This window comes from Cebus imitator, unplaced genomic scaffold, assembly GCF_001604975.1.
Source record: "Cebus imitator isolate Cc_AM_T3 unplaced genomic scaffold, Cebus_imitator-1.0 Scaffold508, whole genome shotgun sequence".
Classification (NCBI taxonomy): domain Eukaryota; kingdom Metazoa; phylum Chordata; class Mammalia; order Primates; family Cebidae; genus Cebus; species Cebus imitator.
The window spans coordinates 281347-303211 of record NW_016107823.1 but is presented as its reverse complement, the minus strand read 5'-3'; the positions used below and the strand labels follow the sequence as shown (position 1 = coordinate 303211).

General features: G+C 38.8%; 1 protein-coding gene across 3 annotated transcripts in view; it reads right to left on the bottom strand.

Moving 5' to 3' along the window:
* CPED1 (cadherin like and PC-esterase domain containing 1) overlaps positions 1-21081 on the bottom strand; it is a 307276-nt gene extending 286195 nt beyond the window's left edge. Inside the window, exons 1-3 of one of the 3 annotated variants that reach the window (XM_037733240.1) lie at positions 19166-21081; positions 18777-18870; positions 18206-18685 (exon numbers count right to left, since the gene is read on the bottom strand). In XM_037733240.1, coding sequence (XP_037589168.1) covers positions 18206-18454 — 249 coding nt within the window. In that variant the 5' untranslated portion in view covers positions 18455-18685; positions 18777-18870; positions 19166-21081. The remainder of the gene's footprint in view (positions 1-18205; positions 18686-18776; positions 18871-19165) is intronic. The other 2 variants (XM_017513874.2, XM_017513876.2) reach the window with 2 other exon arrangements.
* Between the last annotated feature and the right edge of the window lie 784 nt (positions 21082-21865).

Genomic DNA, 21865 nt, shown 5'->3' with positions numbered 1-21865 from the left:
AGAGAAATGCAAATCAAAACTACATTAAGATACCATCTCATGCCAGTTAGAATGGCGATCATTAAAAAATCTGGAGACAACAGATGCTAGAGAGGATGTGGAGAAATAGGAACACTTTTACACTGTTGGCGGGAGTGTAAATTAGTTCAACCATTGTGGAAGGCAGTGTGGCAATTCCTCAAGGACCTAGAAATAGAAATTCCATTTGACCCAGCAATCCCATTACTGGGTATATATCCAAAGTATTATAAATCGTTCTACTATAAGGACACATGTACACGAATGTCCACTGCAGCATTGTTTACAATAGCAAAGACCTGGAACCAACCCAAATGCCCATTGATGACACGCTGGACAGGGAAAATGGCACATATACACCATGGAATATTATGCATTCATCAAAAACGATGAGTTCGTGTCCTTTGTAGGGACATGGATGAACCTGGAAACCATCATTCTCAGCAAAGTGATACAGGAACAGAAAATCAAACACTGCATGTTCTCACTCATAGGCAGGTGTTGAACAATGAGAACACATGGACACGGAGGGGAGCATCACACACTGGGGTCTGTCAGGGGGAAATAGGGGAGGGACAGTGGGGGGTGGGAAGTTGGGGAGAGATAGCATGGGTGAAATGCCAGATATAGGTGATGGGGAGGAAGGCAGCAAATCACACTGCCGTGTGTGTACCTATGCAACAATCTTGCATGTTCTTCACATGTACCCTAAAACCTAAAATGCAATAAAAAATAAAGAAAATAGTGACAGTAACCTGAGTTACTAAGCCATAAAAGGAATGCCTGATAACTGCCCTACGGAGGCAATGAACCATGCATGGGAACCCTGGGAAGAGAGAGAACTGTGAGGGTATGCACAGTGAGTTCTGCACTATGGAGCTTGATTTGGTGTAGAAAGAGCAAGGAGAAGCAGCAACAAAATGGTCAAATAACGCTATGTGTAACTGAGAAAGAGAGAGCTAAGGTACAGAGAATGAAAACATCCCAGTAGTGGGGAGAAAATTTCAGGAAAATTAATTTGTTATGAAGACACTCAGTAAACAGAAAGGGAGTCAGCAAGCCTCATTCTTTTAGAATAGAGGAAGGCACAAACGTAGAAAAATGAAGGACACAGCAGGACAGACCCTGACTTGGACACCCCAGGCTAGAAAATAATGAATGATAAATGCTGTAATGCCTTAGTTGCTTTAGTCCACATCTGAAATACTGACACCTGAGAGATCGATCACAATTCTTCCTTATCAGAAGACTTCCCAGCAAATCTACAAAACAGTAAACATATAATCTGAAGGTAAACTCAGAAGTCCTGGGTAACCAAAATGTTTAATGCCCATTCTCCCCACTCAAAGCTTTGGTGTCTTTCTGAAAAAGGTGTACAACATAGAGCTTGTGTAACTGAAGGGAGAGAAGGAGAGAATGAAGAGTGGAAGAGTACAAGTTGAAAGACAGCTAAAAAAAAAAAAAAAATACAACCTGAACAGTTTCACACCGCTTCAAACTCCAGCAAATGTAGAATCATGCTGGGCGTAGCTTAAGCTCCAGTGCAGTTCCTTCCTTCCCCAGGCTAACCCTTACACATAGCGTGAATCTTGGAGGCAGAAAGAAATTAAAGGCAAAACTAAGAACATAAGAACAGCTATTTCTCCTCAAGTGCGTATCTCAGATCACCAGCTGTGACTTCTTGCCTTCCATTGCCTCACATTGGTTGTTGCCTGCCAACCTTAACTCCACTGGAATGCTCATTCGTGTCAACCAACGTGAAGGAAGTTATGCTATTCCCCTTTTCTGCTTCTCCTAAATTTTCCTTTTTCTCTTTTCTAGCTGTTTTTTAAAAGCAGTAGAAAGCATCTTTTTTTTCGGCCTTCTTTTCAAGGCTTCTTTGAGTTGCCACCCACGATGCACAGCTGTGGGTCAGCAGTTTACTATTTACTGTAACCTCACAGACATAACAGAGATCCAACTGAGATTATAAAAACACAGGGAGAGCTGAGAGACCGTGGTCTTGACAGTTTCCTTCATTATATCTGTAAAAATAAGGCAGATCTTGAAAATAAGATAGAACTTGAAAGGATCAAAGAGAATATAGCTTACTTGTTTTCTTTTTTTGACACAATTTGATGCGATTCCCTACTTTGTAGCCAATGGAAACCACTCCTGAGTGTGTCCCTCTTTAGTCTCTTCTCCCTCCCTCTGCTTTCCTCTTCCTTAGACTCTTGCCAATCCCTGTCCTCTCTTTCTCAGACACTCATATGGCGCTTAAGAGGAGGGAGAAGTTATTTTCTTTCCAACTCCAAGCCCTGATTGCTTTTGCTGGTGTTAAAGTAAATGCTCTCCAGCTGACTCTGTGAGGTTCCTTATTGCCCTCTGAGTCTTACCACAGTGTCAGAAGTAGTTAAAGGATGTCCGTAAAGAAGAAAATAGAGAATTGACAATCCGCAATTATGAAATAACAAGCAGAGGACAAGGAAAGACCTTGTTCTTTTGAAAAATGTTAATATAATAGCAAGTCTCTGTCCCCTGATGCCAAAACAACAAGTTAATTCAGCAATTCGGCCTTAAAATAGTAAGTCCATACAGAGGCATTGTAGCAGAAAGGAAAGAGCACTGGGGCAATTACGACAACAATATCAATACCTAAGCATCATGCGATTGACCAAACATTTTCATAGATGCCAGAGGCTCTGAATCTGAGTTGGAGGCTTTTCCAGACACATCACAAGGCCGCCTGAATCTCAAGTCTCTCTATTTCTCCCTCCAACCCTATTCATTATCAGCTGACACGAATTAAGTTCCACTTGATGAACTCCATTTTCCTCAGCTGCAAATGAGCACTGACACCTTCCTTCTACTTTTTGTGCTACTGTCAGAATCCAAAATGACTCAGTTTAGAAGAAAGTACTCAAAAATATGTAGTCCCTCAAAAATGTAAGATATTATTAAAGAAATATATCTTAAACAATTGTCAAATAACATGTTGAAAAATTAATATAGTTTAAGTAAAACTCTAAAATTTTAATCATATTGTTCATAAGTGTTCTGTCAAATTACAAGCAGGGTATGAAAAGGTAGTATTTATATATGAAACATTAAATAATTTCAAAATAAGAAATGAGCCACCATCTCTACGATTATTTTCTGATAAAAACTCAGTATCAGAACAAGCATATCATTATAAAAATGCATAGGGGTATGATGCCATACATACAATGAACATACTTCTTAGATTTGGGGGCTGGACCAGAAATGAGGCCATTTGTTAATTGGCCAACTAAATATGATTTCATTTTATTTTGTTATACTGTTCTAGAAATGAATTCACACATTAGTGTATAAAAAGCCCTTTATGAAACATTACATTCTCTGTTTAAGGCTCAGAAAATATGGTCTTCCACGTGTTCTTCTAGAAATTCCTGAATTCCTTGCTTTCATTCCCCTTCGATTTTCATTCTCCTCTATGGACTTTCCCAACCACAAGGTTTGCTCCTCATCCTCCCACCTCCATCCTGCCCAGCTTATGACCTCAGTGGTCTTCCTAGCTCTGCTGTCTCCTTTGCATTTCACTTCTGCACACACAGAGCCCAGGGTTCTGCAGTGGGTCATCATGAACAAACTTGTGGCAGCTGGCCTACAATCTCTTTCTGGCACAGAGCAAACATGTCCTCCTCTGGGCAGAGTCCAGCCTAATGGAACACCTGCCGGATGTAAGGGTCGAATTCAGGCACTGAGTTGGGGATTAAGAGATTCTCCATCCACTGCCTATCCAGTCACCACACTTATACCCCCTGGAGGAGGAGGATAGGTTCTAAGCCCATTTCAACTGTTTAACATTGTCAATCCCAAGAATAGCATCTCTGGCTCCTGTCTTCTCCCCTTGGCATTAATATGCATGTATCAACCAGTTCATTGGGATTTTCCCCAGAAATCCAGGGTTTCCTTGAGCTGAACAGATGGTTAAGGGTAGATAGCCAACATACTCCATTCAGGTGACTCTGCATCTTCAGGGTGGCAAAGATCTGCTCCAATTCTTGTTGAATGAAGAGCTGCAGGATAGGGGCACATACCTGGCAAACCCAGAGAAACACTGCCTTATCCTATTCATGGAGAGACCACAGTGTTAAGAAGAATGTGGGGAAGAGGCACCACATTCCACATAAAAGAAATAGACCAAGTTTCCTTCAGCACACATTTATGCCTGGGCATTCATTCTGTTTTCTTGCTTACTCTTAGCACCCTCATTGCTATTCACTCTTCACTCTCCGTGGCCTTCTTATCTGGTCCTTTCAGCTTACTGGCCATTACTGACATGCAACCTTGGTCTCCCTTGAGGCAACCCTGGATAACACTTTCTCCAACCTGACTGAGCTCCAAGAACCCTCCCTCTCATGCTTTACCTCGGGAGGTCCCCCCACCCTACCCTGTCTACCTGTTCCTACTCATGTTGCCAGATGCTGCACAATCACACTAACACATCATAAGACAACCTCACATATTCTTTTGAAATCAACGCTGGAGGTCTCCAAATTACATATTCATTCTAGAATGTTTAAATATCAGATGGCCAACTTCTTGCTTCCACAGTCAAAAACTGGCAGGAAATGCCAATATCTAAAATCCCCAAATATAAGCACTGTTTTCTAAAGGAAGGAATAAGACATCATCTAATACTGATACCAACTTTTCAAGTCCCTAAACTTTCTAATCCTTTCTTTGTGGGACCAAATATGTTCCAGAATAGCTTTTGGCTTTCTTCTGTGGCTGGTTGGAGAAGGAAGTTCCCTTCCTAGATTGCTAGTGTATTCTTAAATGGTCTAGCAGTAGGTCTCAGGCAGGTCTAAAGTGGAAACCATGTCTTAGATGCTCAAACAAATTGCTTTGGTCTTCTCAGGAAAGCAGGAGGTGAAGACATGTTTTGAATGAAGAAAGACCTGGGTAGGGAGGTTGTTTGGGAGTAATCAGAGTTTAAAAGCCAAATGGAAAGTACGAAAGAAGAATTCAGGGACTGCTGACCACCACAGAGAGCTCTATATTGAATATACAGCACAAACTTACACTAGATCTCATTCATCCATTCATTCAACATATTACATACCAGGAATTATGTAAACTTGATCTCTGTCCTGATCCAGCTGACAGTAATTTATTGGAAAGTTTTGCTTTAATGCTAGATTTCACAGGGTATGGTTACATTACTATAAATGCTTGGTTACTTTGGAAATGTGCTTAGGATTATGTGCACATTACTGCATAATGAGACATACTTCTATTTATATCCCAAAAGAGGGGCTTCCTTTCAAGATATTATTTTATAAGAAAAATAGGAGACAATTCTAGCTTTTGAAATGTATATGTCTGACAGAACATGTTTCCACAAATACAGTTTATCTGCTCTCCAGCAAAACAAGTTTGTTTAAAGCAAACATGGTAGTACTTTAATCATTGTTTTTTAAAAGAAACATAGTACACTTACCTCCTTTCTTCCCTGTCCTCATATACTCCCCCACAAGAAAACTAACTCTGCCTCAAACCTATCTGCTTTTAAAATAGCTTATGTAGTTCTTGGATAAGTAGGTTTAGCTTGTACGATTGGACGTTTCCAATGTGTTATTAATGTTTTCACTGTTTATTCAGAAAAAAAGATAGTTCTTAAAGATAATAACACAGAGAGGAGTAAAGGGAAACATTCAAAATCACTTCTGCCCTCTAGGCGTGTCCAGTAGGGAAGGTTTACTGCTCAGTATGGAAGTCAACTTTCTGACTGATGCTTTGCTAAGGTCAGGTAGTTCCTTCACTGCTATAGAAAGCTAATTTCCTGTTCCATTTTTCCTGAAGCATTTGTGCACTTTGGCTAAATTAATACTAGATTTTCCACTAGGGAAGAGGTAGGCTTAGGGCTGTGTAGCTATTGGAATGCTATTATACTTTGTATTGCTTGTTAAAGAAATAGTGAAACATCAAGAGGAAACTCAGTTGTAGCAGCACAATTTTGGGCTCCTAGTGGCATTTTGAAACATAACTTTATAACTTGGCATTTATATAGCACAATATACTATAAGTTTTTAATGAAAAAAAGTGTTTCCAGTAATCACATTTGTGTTTCATATGTGCTTCTTTTCCCAAGAGGCACCAAATGCAATGAGAATATTTTAATGATATCATTCTTTTGGATATGAAAATATATATTCCCCCATCTTTTGTAATCTCAATGTTTTTCAAAGTACTCTCAGCTAAATTGTCTGATTAGATCCCATAGCACCTCTGTGACAGGCATTTCGATCCCTGGACCACAGACTAGGAAAATAAAGCCAAAAGAAGTCACTTCTCCACAGTCACTCACTCTTCGTTATTGAAACTGGGATTCCCCATTTCAGTCCCGGGTAATTTCCCCTTCTCGTGGAAAGAGTGAAGGGGTCACAGCAGGATCTGTTTCAGACACATGAACTTTTAACAGGTTCTGGTGGTTTCTAGAAGTCTGCACCACCACCTCAACACCACCCACTTTTTCCTGTGCCAAAAGAAATAAGAAATATCAAGACCCAGGAGCCATATTATTTTTTAAGTAAATTCTATTTTCTTCCCATAGTTATACATTACCATCAGGCTTCTTCCTCCACTGACTCTCTCTTCCTAGCTTGGCTACCCCAAATCCCTCTCTAAGGCACACTCAAAAATGTTTAGGCCAGCAGTTACCAGCTTCAATTGTCAAGATTAGCTGTGAGATATGTAACAAGAAATTAGCTATGAAAAGAACAAAAATATCAAATTTGTTAATAATTGATGTTTAATAAATGAGGGAAGATATGCTGCATTCTGACTACTGGCAATCAAAGTGACTTTCTTGAGCAGATGAGGAAGTATCATGCATATCCCTGGAAAGCCGGTGGACTATGCTTGCATTTGACGGTATTGATAGGTGCAAAAGGGGAAAGTGGACAAGCAGCTTTAAATATTTACCTGAGCAAAAGGTACTGAAGAAAACACAGGGTGACAAATATGTACTATATATGCATTATTGAATCAAATATAATGTAACCTATAATGAGTGCTTGTTTTTGAGATGAGAACTTAAATCCAGCTTCTCGGGGGAAGAAAGGACACACATAATATTTATTAAACATAGACTCTGGGCAAACACCATGCTTGATACTTTCAAACATATTATTTTATTCAGTTCTCACAAACAGGGGTTAGTTCCATTTTCCAATAAGAAAATGGAGGATTTTAAAATGTAGATAAAATTTGCCAATTGTTGTATAGCTATGATAAAGCTGGAATTTGGACCGATGTATTCCACGACATACCCATGATCTGCTAGGCTTTTTATTCAATATACTTAACAGGTTTGATTGAAAGCTTTGCTAGAGATTGTAAGATCTATTCTCAACAGTAATATGCAGGCTGCAGAGCTTCTCTCTTACCAAGTTACTCTGATTGGGCTGCACTATAAATGAACTGGTGGGGTTCCTGTTGAGAACCCCTAGATAAAGATTAGGGACACCAAAGCTAGTTATATGTCAAGAAACATGATAAGGTCCATTCTGCACTGGCAAATCCATGTGCTCTTCTTCATAATTATTTTTATCCATCTATTATTTTGGATCATAAATACCCCAACCTCTAATAGTCAACTTATACATGGCTGACTCAGTCTTTCATGGTCATATTCCTTTCTGAACTCCATATATGATAAGTCAAAAAGCCTAATTTTACATTTTGAACAAGTCTCCAAAAAGTGCAAAAGGTGACAAAGCTTTGTTTACTTTGCAAATTTCCAAATTTGGTGTAGTTTCTGCCACAGAACATAAATCCCATGTTAGAAAATGAGCTCATTCTTTTAGTGAGAACAGATTCCTTGGGAAAAATATCTAAAGGAAGCCAAGGGGAAAAACAAAACCAAAACATTCATTTCACCCCAAAAGGCCACAGACTCAGAGTTGATAACAGGAAGCACTTTTTATAATGTCAGTGTATCTAGTGGTTTCCAGGTCAGAGGGTTTATCTTATACGAATTTTCAGCTCCATTAAAACAAGAAACAGAATTTCTTAGAGGGAGAAAGAAGCAGACACATCTGCCACTATCTGAAAAAAACGAGAGAGAATGACACTTATAAAATGATTAATTCTTTGATACATATGAAATTCAATTTAACTTGTTTAAATTTGAGCTTCATCAAGACTTCATTAAAATGTATCTAATGTAAACAAATTTGAATTTGTTTAAAATTCTCTCGAGCAATTTTTCACCCATATGCATATTTCATTACAAAAATTTAACGTAGCTTTAATCAGCTGTCTCAGATAAATTCACATGCATTAAATGCTCATCAGGCAGCCTAAGTAATTCCATGAAAGTTGCATACCTGTTTGTATGTTGACAACACCTCTTGAGAGCCTTCTATACATAGACTTTTGTATTTAGATTCCATCAGCAAGATTTTTAAATCCACGCCTTCCAATCCAGTTACAATATAAAAATTTATAAAAGAAAAGGTTCAATGTTAGGTAGAATCAATCTGTTAAAAATGGAAATTCTTTAACAGAAATAGATGTTAGATGATGGAGACTAGGAGATAAGAAAGAAGAGATGTACTTTGGGAGGCCAAGGCAGGGTGATTGCCTGAGCTCAGGAGTTTGCCACCAGCCTGGGCAACATAGTGAAACTCTGTTTATACTAAAATACAAAAAATTAGCAGGGTGTGGTGGCGTGCACCTGCAGTCCCAGCTACTTGGGAGGCTGAAGCAGGAGCATTGCTTGAACCTGGGAGGTGGAGGTTGCAGTGAGCCAAGATCGCACCACTGCACTCCAGCCTGGGCAACAGAGAGAGACTCCATATCAATCAATCGATCAATCAATCAATAGATGTAATTAGAAAGGCACAATGATTAGGAAAGGATGCTATTATTATTATTATGTTAGATACTTGAGAATGTTTGTAGGCTAAGGATTTCAATGAGACAAAGGAGCTGATAACAGGATAAATCAATGATAGCTAATTAATCAATGATAATTAATCAACTTTAATGTAGAAATGGCATAATGATTCCCATTAGCCAGCAGTCCAAGACATAGTACAGTAAAGAGTTCAACAATATTTGTACAGGAAGAAGAAGTGGAGGAGTTTTGAGTTCAGCGAGAGAAAGAAAAGAGGGAGAGAAGGAGTTCCTCTCATATCTTGGCCCTGCTCTAGAGTTGGCAAATTCAAATTCATCATTCATTTATTTATTCAGATACTCTTTTGACACAGGGGATGCAGCAGTAAACCAATCAAATAAAGTATTTGATCTGAAGGAGCTTATATTCCATGTAGACAATAAACAAATGAATAGATACATTACTCAGGGTCCAAAATCTTAGTATCTTTCCTCCCATCTGCACTCAACTCACCCTTCCCCACCCCCAGATATAACATGCTGTTCATCTCTGCATCTCAGACTTAAATAAATAAAAAGATTCGGCAAAACTGAGAACTAGCCTATAGATAAGCAAGTCTGACACTGAATGATATATCAGCCTCCTTCAGTTTGGTCTTGATTCAAAAGATTCATTTTACTGTGAAAAGGCAACAGCTTGGATGCTAGGGGACAGAAAGAGAAACGCAACAAAGCTTTCATCTCAGACATATCTTATCCAAAGACTTACATTCATTGCAGCAATTATTTATTACTCACTGACTTTGTGAAGGCCAAATGTTAGGGTCTATAGGGTCCAACAGAGATGAGTGGGTCTTCAAGGAAATTAAATAATAATTATTTTGATAGTTAATATTTATTGAGTGCTTTCTATCTGCCAGACACTTTAAGAGCTTTGTGTGATTTATCTCACTTAAGGCTCATGCTAGCCTTGTGGAGTTGGTGATAATATATCCATAGTGGAGCTGGTGATAATATATCCATATCCAGGTAAGGAAAGTAAATCCTAGAGAGGTCAAGAAATGTGCCCAAGGTAACAAGGTGACAAATGGTATTAATTTGAATGCAGTGTTCATGTGCTTAACTATTCTGCCTTGCCAAATTTATTAGTTTCCTAGAGCTGCTGTAACAATGTATTTGAAGCCAGATGATTTAAAACAAGAGAAACTTACTTATTAAGTCTCACAATTCTGGAGGCTAGAAGCCTGAAATAACAGTGTCAGAGGTGCCATCCTTCCTCTGAAACTTGGGATGGAATCCTTCATTGACTAGCTTGAGTTTCTGGGGGGTTGCTGCAATCTTTTGTGTCCTTTAGCGTGTAGCTGCATGACTCCAATCTCTGCCTTCAACATTACATGGTATTCTCCTGTATGTCTCTGTCTTCATATGCTGTCTTCTTCTTTTTTTCTTTGAGATAGAGTTTCACTCTTGTTACCCAGACTGGAGTGCACTGGCACGATCTTGGCTCATTGCAACCTCTGCCTCATGGGTTCAAGCAATTCTCCTGCCTCAGCCTACCAAATAGCTGGGGTTACAGATGCCTGCCACCACTCCCTGCTATTTTTTTGTATTTTTAGTAGAGATGAGGTTTAAGGGGTTGGCCAGGCTGGTCTCGAACTCCTGACATCGAGTGATCCACCCACTTCGGCCTCCCAGATCCACCCACCTCGGCCTCCCAAAGTGCTAGGATTACAGGTGTGAGCCACCACGTCGGACTTGCTGTCTTCTTATAACACCAGTCATTTTGGATTAGGGGCCATCTTACTCCAGTGTGGTCTCATCTTAACTAATTATATCTGCAATAACCCTATTTCCAAGTAAGGTCATATTCTGAGATATTAGAGTTTAGGGCTCCAACATATCTTTTCTGGGGTGGGGGACACAATTCAACCCATAATACCAATGAATGGAGCTAGCATATGGGGCTATAATAAAATAGAAAGGACATTAGTCTCAGTCCAGTCCTGTCATATGAACTTAACGTTACTTTGAGAGAGGCACTTTCTTTCCATGGCCTTCATTTTCCTCAATAAAGAAAGATGTTGAAATTTATCATCTCTAACTTACTTGCAGTTCTAACATTCTAATGTTCCTCCATTTATAAATAATTATAATGAAACACAAGTTTTATTGGGGATGTTTAAGCACATATCCACTTATGGAGATAAGGGCTGCTGTGATGAAGGAGATGAAACTTCATAGGCTCTCGAAACCTTTAAGAATGATCAGGACGGTTTCTAGAGGTATTGTCTAGGGAAAGCTCCCTGGAGGAGACTCCTGACACGGGGAGATATGTTGGATTTTAGAGAATAGGCTGTTGGCTGGATGATGGATTGCATGTAGAGAAAGGGTGGAGATAGGCTGGAAAAGTATGTTGGGACATGCCAGGATCAGAATGGTCTCTACTTAATTGAGTGTGCTCAACGTTACCACTCCTAAAGGCTTTCAGCAGAGGTATTATGGGACTTGTGCACAGCCTGCATAAAATATGCAGGCAGATGGAGGAGTAACTAGTTAAATCACTGAACGAGTCTAGGTTAGTGTCAATGAGGACATAGCATTGAGTTTGTGAAGGTAGACACCAAGATTTTGGAATCTGATGAACTCTTATCTGAATTAATTTGGAGGGCTAGAGAAAATTCTACTTGACATAGTTATAAAGGCTGTACTAATGTGATATTTACTAAAATTATAATAGTATAATAAAGTGCTAAATTCAGAGCATGGTCCCAGAGAGAAATTAGAAGTTAGAACTAAAAAAGGAGCACCATGTCTACGGCAGTATATAAACCACAAGGAGGAAATCTAGGTCTGGGCCAGATGCCAAGGAGAAGAGGAAGCAACATGCAAGCTGGTTGAGACTAATGGTTCTGAATCAGGGCTGTAAACAAGGCAAGAATGTTTTGGACTTTATACAACAATGTAAATATGATAATTACTACTTAACTATATACTTAAAAATGGTTAAGAGGTAAATTTTATAATATGTGTTTCTTTAACCTCTATTAAAAACATGTTAAGGAGAGTTTTTTTTTTTCTTTTTGAGACAGGGGCTTGCTCTGTCACCCAGGCTAGAATGCAGTGGCATAATCATAGCCCACTGCAGCCTCAACATCCCAGGCTCAAGCAAGCCTCCGCCTCAGCCTCTTGAGTAGCTGGGGCTCCAGGCACATGCCATCAATCCCAGATAGTTTTTTAAAACTTTTTGTAAGGACAGTGTCACCCCATGTTGCTTAGACTGGTCTTGAACTCCTGGACTTAAGTGATCCTTTTGCCTCAGCCTCCCAAAGTGCTGGGATTACAGATGTGAGCCACTACTCCAGTCTTATGAAGAGGAAGAAGAAGAAGGAAGAGGAGGAGGAGGAAAAAGAACGTTGTGACCTTTCTAATTTGGAGCTGGCCATGTGGCTCAGTGGCAGGTCTCACATTTGGTAAGGAGCCAGGCCAGATGGATTTGGTGAGGAACAAGGTATGGGGAAGAAGCAAAAAAATATCAGAGGTTTAAAACCTAGATAAATGGTGGTTGAGTGTCAGGTCCTATTCATCGAAATAAGAAGGTTAAGAGGAGTCATTGATTTGGACATTAAATTTGTGAAATAAATTTTTAAAATTTTTGTTGTATTTTATAATATTCTAGAAAAAGGTAACAGGATGAAAATTAGCAGTAGGCAAAATTAATATATTCATCAAGGAAAAGCATAAAACAATACAAAGCTCCAAGGACGTAAGATTGGAAATGTCTACCTTTATCATCAGAGAGAGGAAATGAACTCTAAAGGAGACTTTACAAGTTTTTCAGAATAACCTTGTTGTGTTGTGGAATTCAAAGAGGAAATTTCAAGAAAGAGGCACTGCCCAACAGCAGAAGATGCCTCAGAGAAGAAGGATATAGACTGAAAATAGAGCATTAGATTTGGTAGTAAGAAGTTCACCAAGAGAGGTTTCAGTAGAGAGGACCAAATGTAAAGCATAAGGAATAGGAAGAGGTGAGCAAGAAGTACATGCAAAGAGAACAAATTACAGTTTCTCTGAAGGGAAGTAGAGAGACAGGTAGCATATTATACTAGGTAGATTGCCAGGTACAAAGAAAGTGTATTGTTTTATTAGTTCTAAACATGTTTGCTGGCAGGAGGAAATATTTGGAATTGGCAGTATTATAAGTAATAGAGGGTAATTGTGGAGCCAGTTTTGGAAAAGGTCGAAAAGGGGTGTTCAAGAACCTATATGGAAAGTAAGATTTGGCAAAGAAGAGGCATTTTGAAACAGCGTACCAACTGGTCTCCCTGCGTTCGATTCTACTCCAGTCCATTCTGCAATGTGTGTTCATACTGTTCTATCTAATACACTTATCTATTTATGCCAATCTTTGCTTAACATTCTTCAGGGAGTCTCTGCTGTCTTTGGAATAGAATCCAGGATCTTTATCATATGCACATTTCCAACATCCAGACCTGCTGAATTTTCTACCTTGTGTATTTGTCTTCTGGCTTCCATCAACACCACCACCACCACCATCACCACACACACACACACACACACACACACACACACACACACAGCAAAACAAATACATTGAATTCTCCAAATGTATCAGACTATCTGCCTATTTCATTTTTTATTTGCATATGTGGACTATTTGACTGACTTGTAATACTTTTTTTTCTCTACCCTCTCTAGTTTCTTCTCAACATTCAAAAAGTAGTCTTGTAATTATCAGTTTCCTATCACCATGTTAATTTACTTGTCTGTCTCACAGAAGCTTTTATTTCTGTATCACTAGTATCTTATAAAGAGGCTAATATATACAAATTGCTCAATAAATATTTACTAAATGAATGAAAAAGAATGAATAAATGAAAGGTATCGGGAAGAGAAAGGGTAGAGATGAAGCAAGGTTCTGTGGGGTTCTTTTTTCAGTTGAGGAGGAGGATTCTCAGTGAGATAATTACAACATTTTTATATAAAAGAAGAGAGGCCTCTTCCCAAGAGTGTGAGAATTTTTGCTGGATTTTTGGTGGATTTCTAGAAAGCAAAATTATCAAACTACTGTCTCAGTGGTTAGTAGATCACATTGCCTCATCTACCCCTCTAGTGGGCATTATTCGTCATCGTTGTGGTCATCAAACTAAACATAATGTTTTCACTGTGTCTGCACTACAGACCTGAAAGCGCCTACTCGCGGTACTGATTGAAAAGGAGGATCCACCTCACCTTTGCACCTGCAGTACCACACCCAGCAAAGTGCTAGCTTCTCTAGTGTATGCCCTGAGAAGCCAGGTAACTAAACCTGTAAGTGCCATGAGAGGGACTCCAATCAATAAAAGACAGAAGAAGAGATCAGGAGATTAATTGCTTGCCCTTTCTGCTCCTTTTGGCCAGCACCTGTACCGAGACGTGGTGGTTGAAAAAAGCCTCTCTGGAAATGACTAGCAATAATGTACTCCTTTGTGTCTGCTCTCCCTACTCTGTTCTTTCCTCACTCTTGTGTCCCAGGGATTGCATTATCCATTAAGGTGTTAGCATGCAAGTATTTGCCTCCAGATCTATTTCTAGAAAACCTGAGCCAAGTAAGGAATTTTTAAGAAATTTTCTAATGTTAAATTTACCATTAGAAATGCAAACAAGATTAATTAGATCATTTTCAATTAAGAACATTCACTTATTTGCATTGGGCTCTGTTTGGATCCTTGAGAAAACAGATATCATATAGAATGGTCATTGAAAGAGAAGGGAGAGTCATGAATACATGGGAAATGAATAGTCAAGCAACAGTCAACAAAATAGTGGTTCTCATTTTGGAGCCATCAACAGGAGGTAATCAGAAACACATGGCTATGGTGAGCATAAATGTATTCCCCAAATAGCAAAGTTTCCATTAAAGGAGCATATACTAAGGAGATTTTCTTTCATTGTTTCTGTTTATAATTTAATGTGCTTCCTGTGATATGAAATGTTAAAGTGTTAGATGCTATAAAAATAGATAAATCTATTGAGTGCCCTACTTTGATGAAGACAACACATCTATGTTTATATATTAAATTGAAATAATGTTAAGACTTGGCAGGTTGTAGGCAATATTTAAACTACTAACATTGGGAAAAAATTCAGAAGAAGTGACAAAAATACATTTGTTTAGCCAGGCCCTTTGGATTATTCATATGGAAAAATGAATTAAAGTTTGGCAAGAAAGAGGGAGAGTACTTCCTTACTGTGGAAAGTTGGCATATACTATACCATGATCTCAATCCATACTGAAAACAGCTTGAGACATTGAACCAGATCCCATGTGTAAAAGTGTACAGGGTAAAGTCACCCATCATCAAATATTTGTTAGTACAGAACCCTCCGTTAGGAGGCTGATAAAGTACAAAAGGTCTTCTCATAGACACAACTGCAACAAAAAAAAGGCTGAGAAATATGTATTACTTATTCAATGAGTAAAAATTCTGATCCAAGAAGTTTTCATTTCTGTGTATTTACTTTGGTTTCTGAATGTTTATCCCTGTAAACACTAGAACGTTCCCTGAAATACTTGTTTTAATATGCTCAGTTGAAGTCTTTAATAATGATTTTTTTTCATTTTTGGTTTTTAAATCTAGATTCAATTTACACATCCTGGAGGGGCAGTTAGTTTAACATATAACATACTGGTTGGTAAGCATTTTTAGTGGTTCTTAGCATGTTTTTAACTCTGAATATCTGACAGAAATCTATAATTTCCCCCCCAAAGATCTGCACATACACCTACATTACAGTATTTTGCACAAAATGTCAGGGACATATACATTTTATACATCTAAATACATTCTGGAATCCATGAACCCCCGGTCAAAATCAACTGTGTTAAGTAACTTTCAAAAACACTTAAAGCAAAGATTTGACTAAAGAAAAGTCCTAATAACAGGAATATATTGGTTTGCAAATAAAAATAACAACACAATCCAAAATTTACAGATAGAAACAATGCTACTTACATAAAATGCCTCAAAGCTAATTCTAGGTTTTCAGGAAAACCTATATAGCATCTAATCAGTTTTTTTTAATGAACTTCACAAATAGTTATTTTAGAAAATGATCAATATATTGATAAAGACATTCTCTCTTCATTTTAGCCATCTGAAAGAATAATAATTTAAATTGGAGTATGATTTGACTCTTTTTTGAAACATATACCATAAGTAGAATTAATTTGTAGCTGGTTTTAATTAATGTGTGTGTGATACTTTCTCACTTCCTTTCTGTCTCAAATAAAAAATGGCTTTAATCCGGGGGCTGACATAGGTTAAAAATGGAAGTACATGGCTAATGTTTGGAAATCTACTTGTCATATCCACTAGGCTCCTGAACTATAATTGTAAATTTAGAATCTTGCTCGTGATTAAAATACTTAATACTGTGAATCATTTGTAAACCAAATTCATCATGCATTTGGCATTTTTGGTGAAGAAAATTCTCAAGTGAATGTTTTACACCAGCAGCCAGTAAGTTTCAGATGGTTTACAAATAGTAGGAAATTCAAAGTTGAAATGGAATTTTCTATGACAGCCCACAAATAACAGCTAACATATGCCTAAATTACAGACAAAGCAGAAATCACACAGAGTGAAGAAGGGGAATAAGAAAGCTGTTAAGTTCATGAATAAAACCTTTCCATTCAAAATTCTTCGCAAAAATTTTAGGCATTTAATAGCAAGACTATCTCAACTATTTTTGAAGAAATTGCATTTCTCAATATTAGAAATGAATAAGAAATGACTTTAACAATCACTTTACATCCATTGTAACTGTGATGTATTCAGGAAAAGAAAAAAAGTTAATGCTAGTATAAATTAACAACAACAACAAAAATACACATTCTTCAATCACTATACTGTGCCTAAAAATAGATATGCAATTTCAGTTGCCATTTCATTTTAAAGTGTTTCTACTTATATTATCTGCTATTCTTTGTCATAGATATTCCTTGGTATTACAGATAACAAATGAAGTCAATTAAAAGTTTCACATTTTCTTTGTTTTAACTTAATGTTATTTTGTATTTCAATAATTTCTTGTAGTTGTGGTTTCAAAAGTTGTTACAAGGGCTTTGAATTTACTTTCATTTAGAGCCTCAGCCCTGTAGTAGGAACCAAGCAGCTTGGTAGCTATTGCTCTGGGGATGCATCATGTCATGATGCTAACCACGTGGTCAGGCTCCTTGTTCATAAAATGATGACAATAATATCTACTGTACCTGTCACACAGGGCAGTAGTCTGAAACAAAATAAATAAAAGTGTTTTTAAAATAAGTGAACAAGTGATGTTGGTCAATTGTGGATGTGTTGGTAATCATGGTAGCAACAGAGCTGATGTTCAAGAAGAAATTCTAATTCAAATGGTAACCGGGATCATAAGATCGACTGGAATCTACTGTAGATATAAGATGATGCTACTTACAGAGCCCTCAATTATGTTGCTACAATACTACTTGCCGTACCATTAAAATTTAGTAGGTTTGCCACCACGATTTTTTGGGGGTGGAGTTCTTTTCTTTTTCTTTGTTCATATTCTGTTTTACACTCGATTATTTTATAGGTTATTATTTTACTGGCATGCATGGGATTCTGTGTTATTTTGTGTGTTTTCTGTGGGTTTTTTTTCAACTCTTGACAAGGTTAGTAGTTTATCTGAATAATATAAACATAGAATAATCTGTATTTCCCTGATTCTATAAACAATAAAACAGTATATCAACTGTTTTGAAGAAACCTATTATACTATTACTTTAAATGCTTTAGAAGTAAATATATTGCTTTAGAGATGTGGTCACCAATTAAGAATCGATCTAGCTAATTATAAAATAAAACTTTGGAGTATCTTTGAGTCTGGTATGGTCTGGGCACTCATACTGACTGCCTGGAGAAAAGAAACACTCAAGGTTTATCAAAGTTTTTGAATCTTTGATTTATGGTTTTGAATTGTAAATCCTCAGATGTCTTAGAATCCTGACATTTTAGAAAGAATTCATATCACTTTACCCCTCCTCCAAACTGCCTACTTCATTCCACTGAAATGAAGAGAAATCCTAAGAGATAAAGTAAGGCCAGAACTTTCTGGAAGTAACTATAAGAAGTTGAAGCTTATGTAACGTGTTTCTCTGTCACAGGTCACTCTCTAGGCTGTTTACACTCTGGATCCCTTTCAGACCTCATGGAAGTTAATTTTAGTTTTACAGAAAGAACAGAGAAGCAGATTGCTGTCTTTGCAGAAATTGTCTCTATGAAGCTTATGAGAGCCTTACCTTTCTGGTTTCCTCGGCATTGCCAGAGAGAAGGAAGCACTGTTTGTCCTGGGAGAATCCTTTCTTGCATCTGCTTGCCTGGGTTTCAATGGATGTCTGTGGGACAGCCCCAGGGCCAGCGGCTGTGAGCTTCCTCGTCCCTCGGAGGGTCAGAGTCTGGTAGAAGAGACAGACTGCTACCACCAAGCCCACTAAGAAGGGTCGGGGGCAAAATCGCCGACGACAAGGGAACACTGGGCGACAGACCATGACCAGTTCAGCTTCACTTGGCCCCTGTCCACGTTGCGGAAAAAGTCATAGCAGCTATTTTTTGTCGGCATGAAAAATACTAATCTGTCTTCTTTTTCCACAACTCCAATCAAGTTTGCTTCATCCCTGCTTAAGAATTTTCCAAAGGGTTGTGCCAAGGAATCATAGGTCCCGAAAGTCTGAGGCATTTAAAAAGAGCTCTTCCATGAATGACAGTCAAAAGTGGATGACCTGAGTTTAAAAAAAGACATCAGAATAATAATAGTTGTAACGAATAACCTGAGTGTACCCCAGGCTGCCAAACTGTTGCCTCCACTAATACCTTATGTTGACATCTTTAAACTCACAGTAAAGGTTTCCGACTCTGCCTCAGCTTTGCAGGAAGGGAGAAAACAACACCATAGTAAATCTGGAGTCTGAAAACAGCAATGAAGAATGCAAAAGGTTAAAACCCAAAGTGCCTGTTGCACAGCTGAACGCAGGCCAGGTTGCCTTAGCAGTTCCTCAATTTTCCTCCGGTTTTTAAAGCAGTCTTGCTTTCAGCCTTTTGTATGCTCCCCTTCATTTAGTTTTAAATCCCCACTGTCCTGTAAGCGTTCACGGCTTTTAACATAAAAAGGGCATACACGATTTGAATGGACATGGGTACTGTCAGGGTTTTTGCTTGTATTTGTTTCATTCCGTTTCAAGTTCAAAGTTTTATGTACTTACTCAGTTTTCATCCTTTAGCCAGAAAAAAAAAGTTTTCATGATTTCCTAATGGATTGCTGATCAAAACCACTCGGAAGGAAACACCCAGTCGTATGACTCCAATTCATCTCACATACACACACACACAGACACACACACACACGCAGACACACAAACACACGCGCGCGCGCGCCCGCTGCACGCCCAGCGAGAGCAGAGGACCTCGGCATCGCAGCCACCCGGGCCGGGCTGAGCGGGGCGGAGCTAAGGCCGGGCTCCTCCGGCCCTGGGGGCTGCTGGAGCCGCGCTGTCAGCTCTCGCTCCAAAACGGTGGGCTTCCCACGTTGGAAGCAGCAGCTAGCATAACCCCAAATGAGGCCGCCCACCCAGAGCTGCAGAATTCAGAAGCATATCTGGTGTCTGATCTTCTATACAACTTCTTTTTCCTAATACAGAATTGTAAAAACAAATAGCCTCAGCCAATTGGTGACAAAGGTCGAGGGCAAAACTAAAGTGGACTCCATGAGTGATTGGGAGTTTCTTCACTCCAGGGTATTGTGGTTACGCTTCTGAGGATAAGGGGGTCACGAGTACTGTCTGGACCTCAGACAGCAAGCATCAGAACTACTCAGTCGCCCCTGTGCCTTAGAATCGAACTCATGTCACAGATGTTCTCATTACTCCTTTCCTGGACTATAGTTTGGTCTCTCAATGACCTGACACTTTATGGCCTGACATTTTGCTGCTGAAATGAGTTGATCATTGCAGGTGTCGGGGGTTAACTTTTGCCCAGTAGATAAAGGTACACGGTGGGCTTTGTCCAGAATCAGCTTAATCGAATTATGTGCAGACCTTCGGGAGGACTCTGCTGGTAGCGCAATTCTGCAAACCCCCATCCACTTTTGCTGAGGCTCTCAAGGGGAAAGGAAATCAGTCTAGTGCATGTTGCTCCCTCTCCCAGTCCTTGCTTTGCGAACTCTGGATACCCAGGGCTGTCTTAGGCTCATAGCGGGCATTATTTAAAGGCTCTGGATCTGAAGAGGTTTTCAAACTTGTTTCTAAGCCAAATTCTTGTGGGCTGAGGTTCTCCCGTGAGGCCACACCCCTAGAGTGAGCCCCACCCAGGGGTACGCTGCTGTCAGCCGCTTGTATTTTGAGAAACGGAGCGCCCCCTAGGGGTGTCCAGCTATCACAGATTCAGAGAACTGGGCATCTGAAGTTCTTGTGAGAAACCCTTTTAACGCCTTATAGAACAAATTAATTCATATATTACAGAAGAAATATCCACACGGACGGTAGATTTATCCCAAGCCCTTGCATGTATCACCTCCAGTGGCTTTAATATTATTTAATTTATAGGTTCAGAGTCTTTAATCTCATGACAAATGGAGTAGAGAAAAATAAAGTGATGCTTCACTTTTAGAAGCCAAAAGAGCTTTAAGAGAAAATGGCTAAACAATGGTGTTGCAGGACATATAGTTTTGGTGGATGTAATGTGATCTGAGAGATAATAAGAATTATGAGATTTCTAAATTGGAATCCAGGGTGTGACAAAGCTGTTACTGAGTGATAAAGAATCAGACGGTTCTGTTAAGTTCTGTTAAGGCAAGAAGTCTGAAAAACAGAGTCTGGGAAATCTGAAGTTATTTGTATGTATTATTTAATTGTTAAGAACAAGGTACAGAAGAAAGAGTAAATCAGATGCTAAAATAAAATTGCCTTTGGGTTGGGAGAAATGAAAGACAACAGTATTAAAAAATTTAAGAAGATGATATAGCTAGACTTCAAATAATAGAAATTGGGAAGAAGGTGGAAAATTAGTATCCCAGAAAGGATTCTAGTAGATTGAAGAACCCGATTCCCCATTTTAACTACTGAGTCCAAGGGAGACTCACGCCTGTAATCCTAGCACTTTGGGAGGCTGAGGCTGGTGGATCATGAGATCAGGAGTTCAAGACCAGCTTGGCCAACATGGTGAAATCCCTTCTCTAGTAAAAATACAAAAAATTAGCTGGGTGTGGTGGCGGGCACCTGTAATCCCAGCTACTCAGGAGGTTGAGGCAGAGAATTGCTTGAACCAGGGAGGCAGAGGTTGCAGTGAGCTGAGATTGTGCCACTGAACTCCAGCCTGGGTGACAGAGTGAGACTCCATCTCAAAAAAAAAAAAAAAAAAAAAAAAAAAAAAAAAAAAAAAAAAAAAAAAAAAAAAAAAAAAAAAAAAAAAAAAAGAAGGAAAGAAATATTTGCAAGAGAGAAAAGAGGTAGCATCAGAAGGTACAAGCAAGAGGTGGAAAGGAGATATAGTAGCAATCATCACCCAATAGACTAAGGTGATCCACAAGCATCTGATTTTAGAGTAAGCCCAATCTGGATATGACTCATGTCACTACTTTTTATCAGCTGTTCTTAAACAAGTGGTTTCACTGAAGTCTCAGCTTTCCTCATTTGTGAAATAAGGATACTAATGTTTCCTTTCAAGTGTTGTTGGTACAATTAGATGAAACAATATATGGAAAGCACCTAAGCATTCTGTGAGTATTTGCTGGATAAATGAATGTTGAATGCATGTCCGTTAAGTTTTGAATCCTGAGGCTGTGCTCTGTCTTCACTGAGCTTATGCATGATGTGGTGTCAGACACATAAAAAGATAATTATCAAATAATGAGCCCTGTGGAGCATCTAAATACGAAAAGCAAACATGAGATCTTAGTTCTCTTCTCT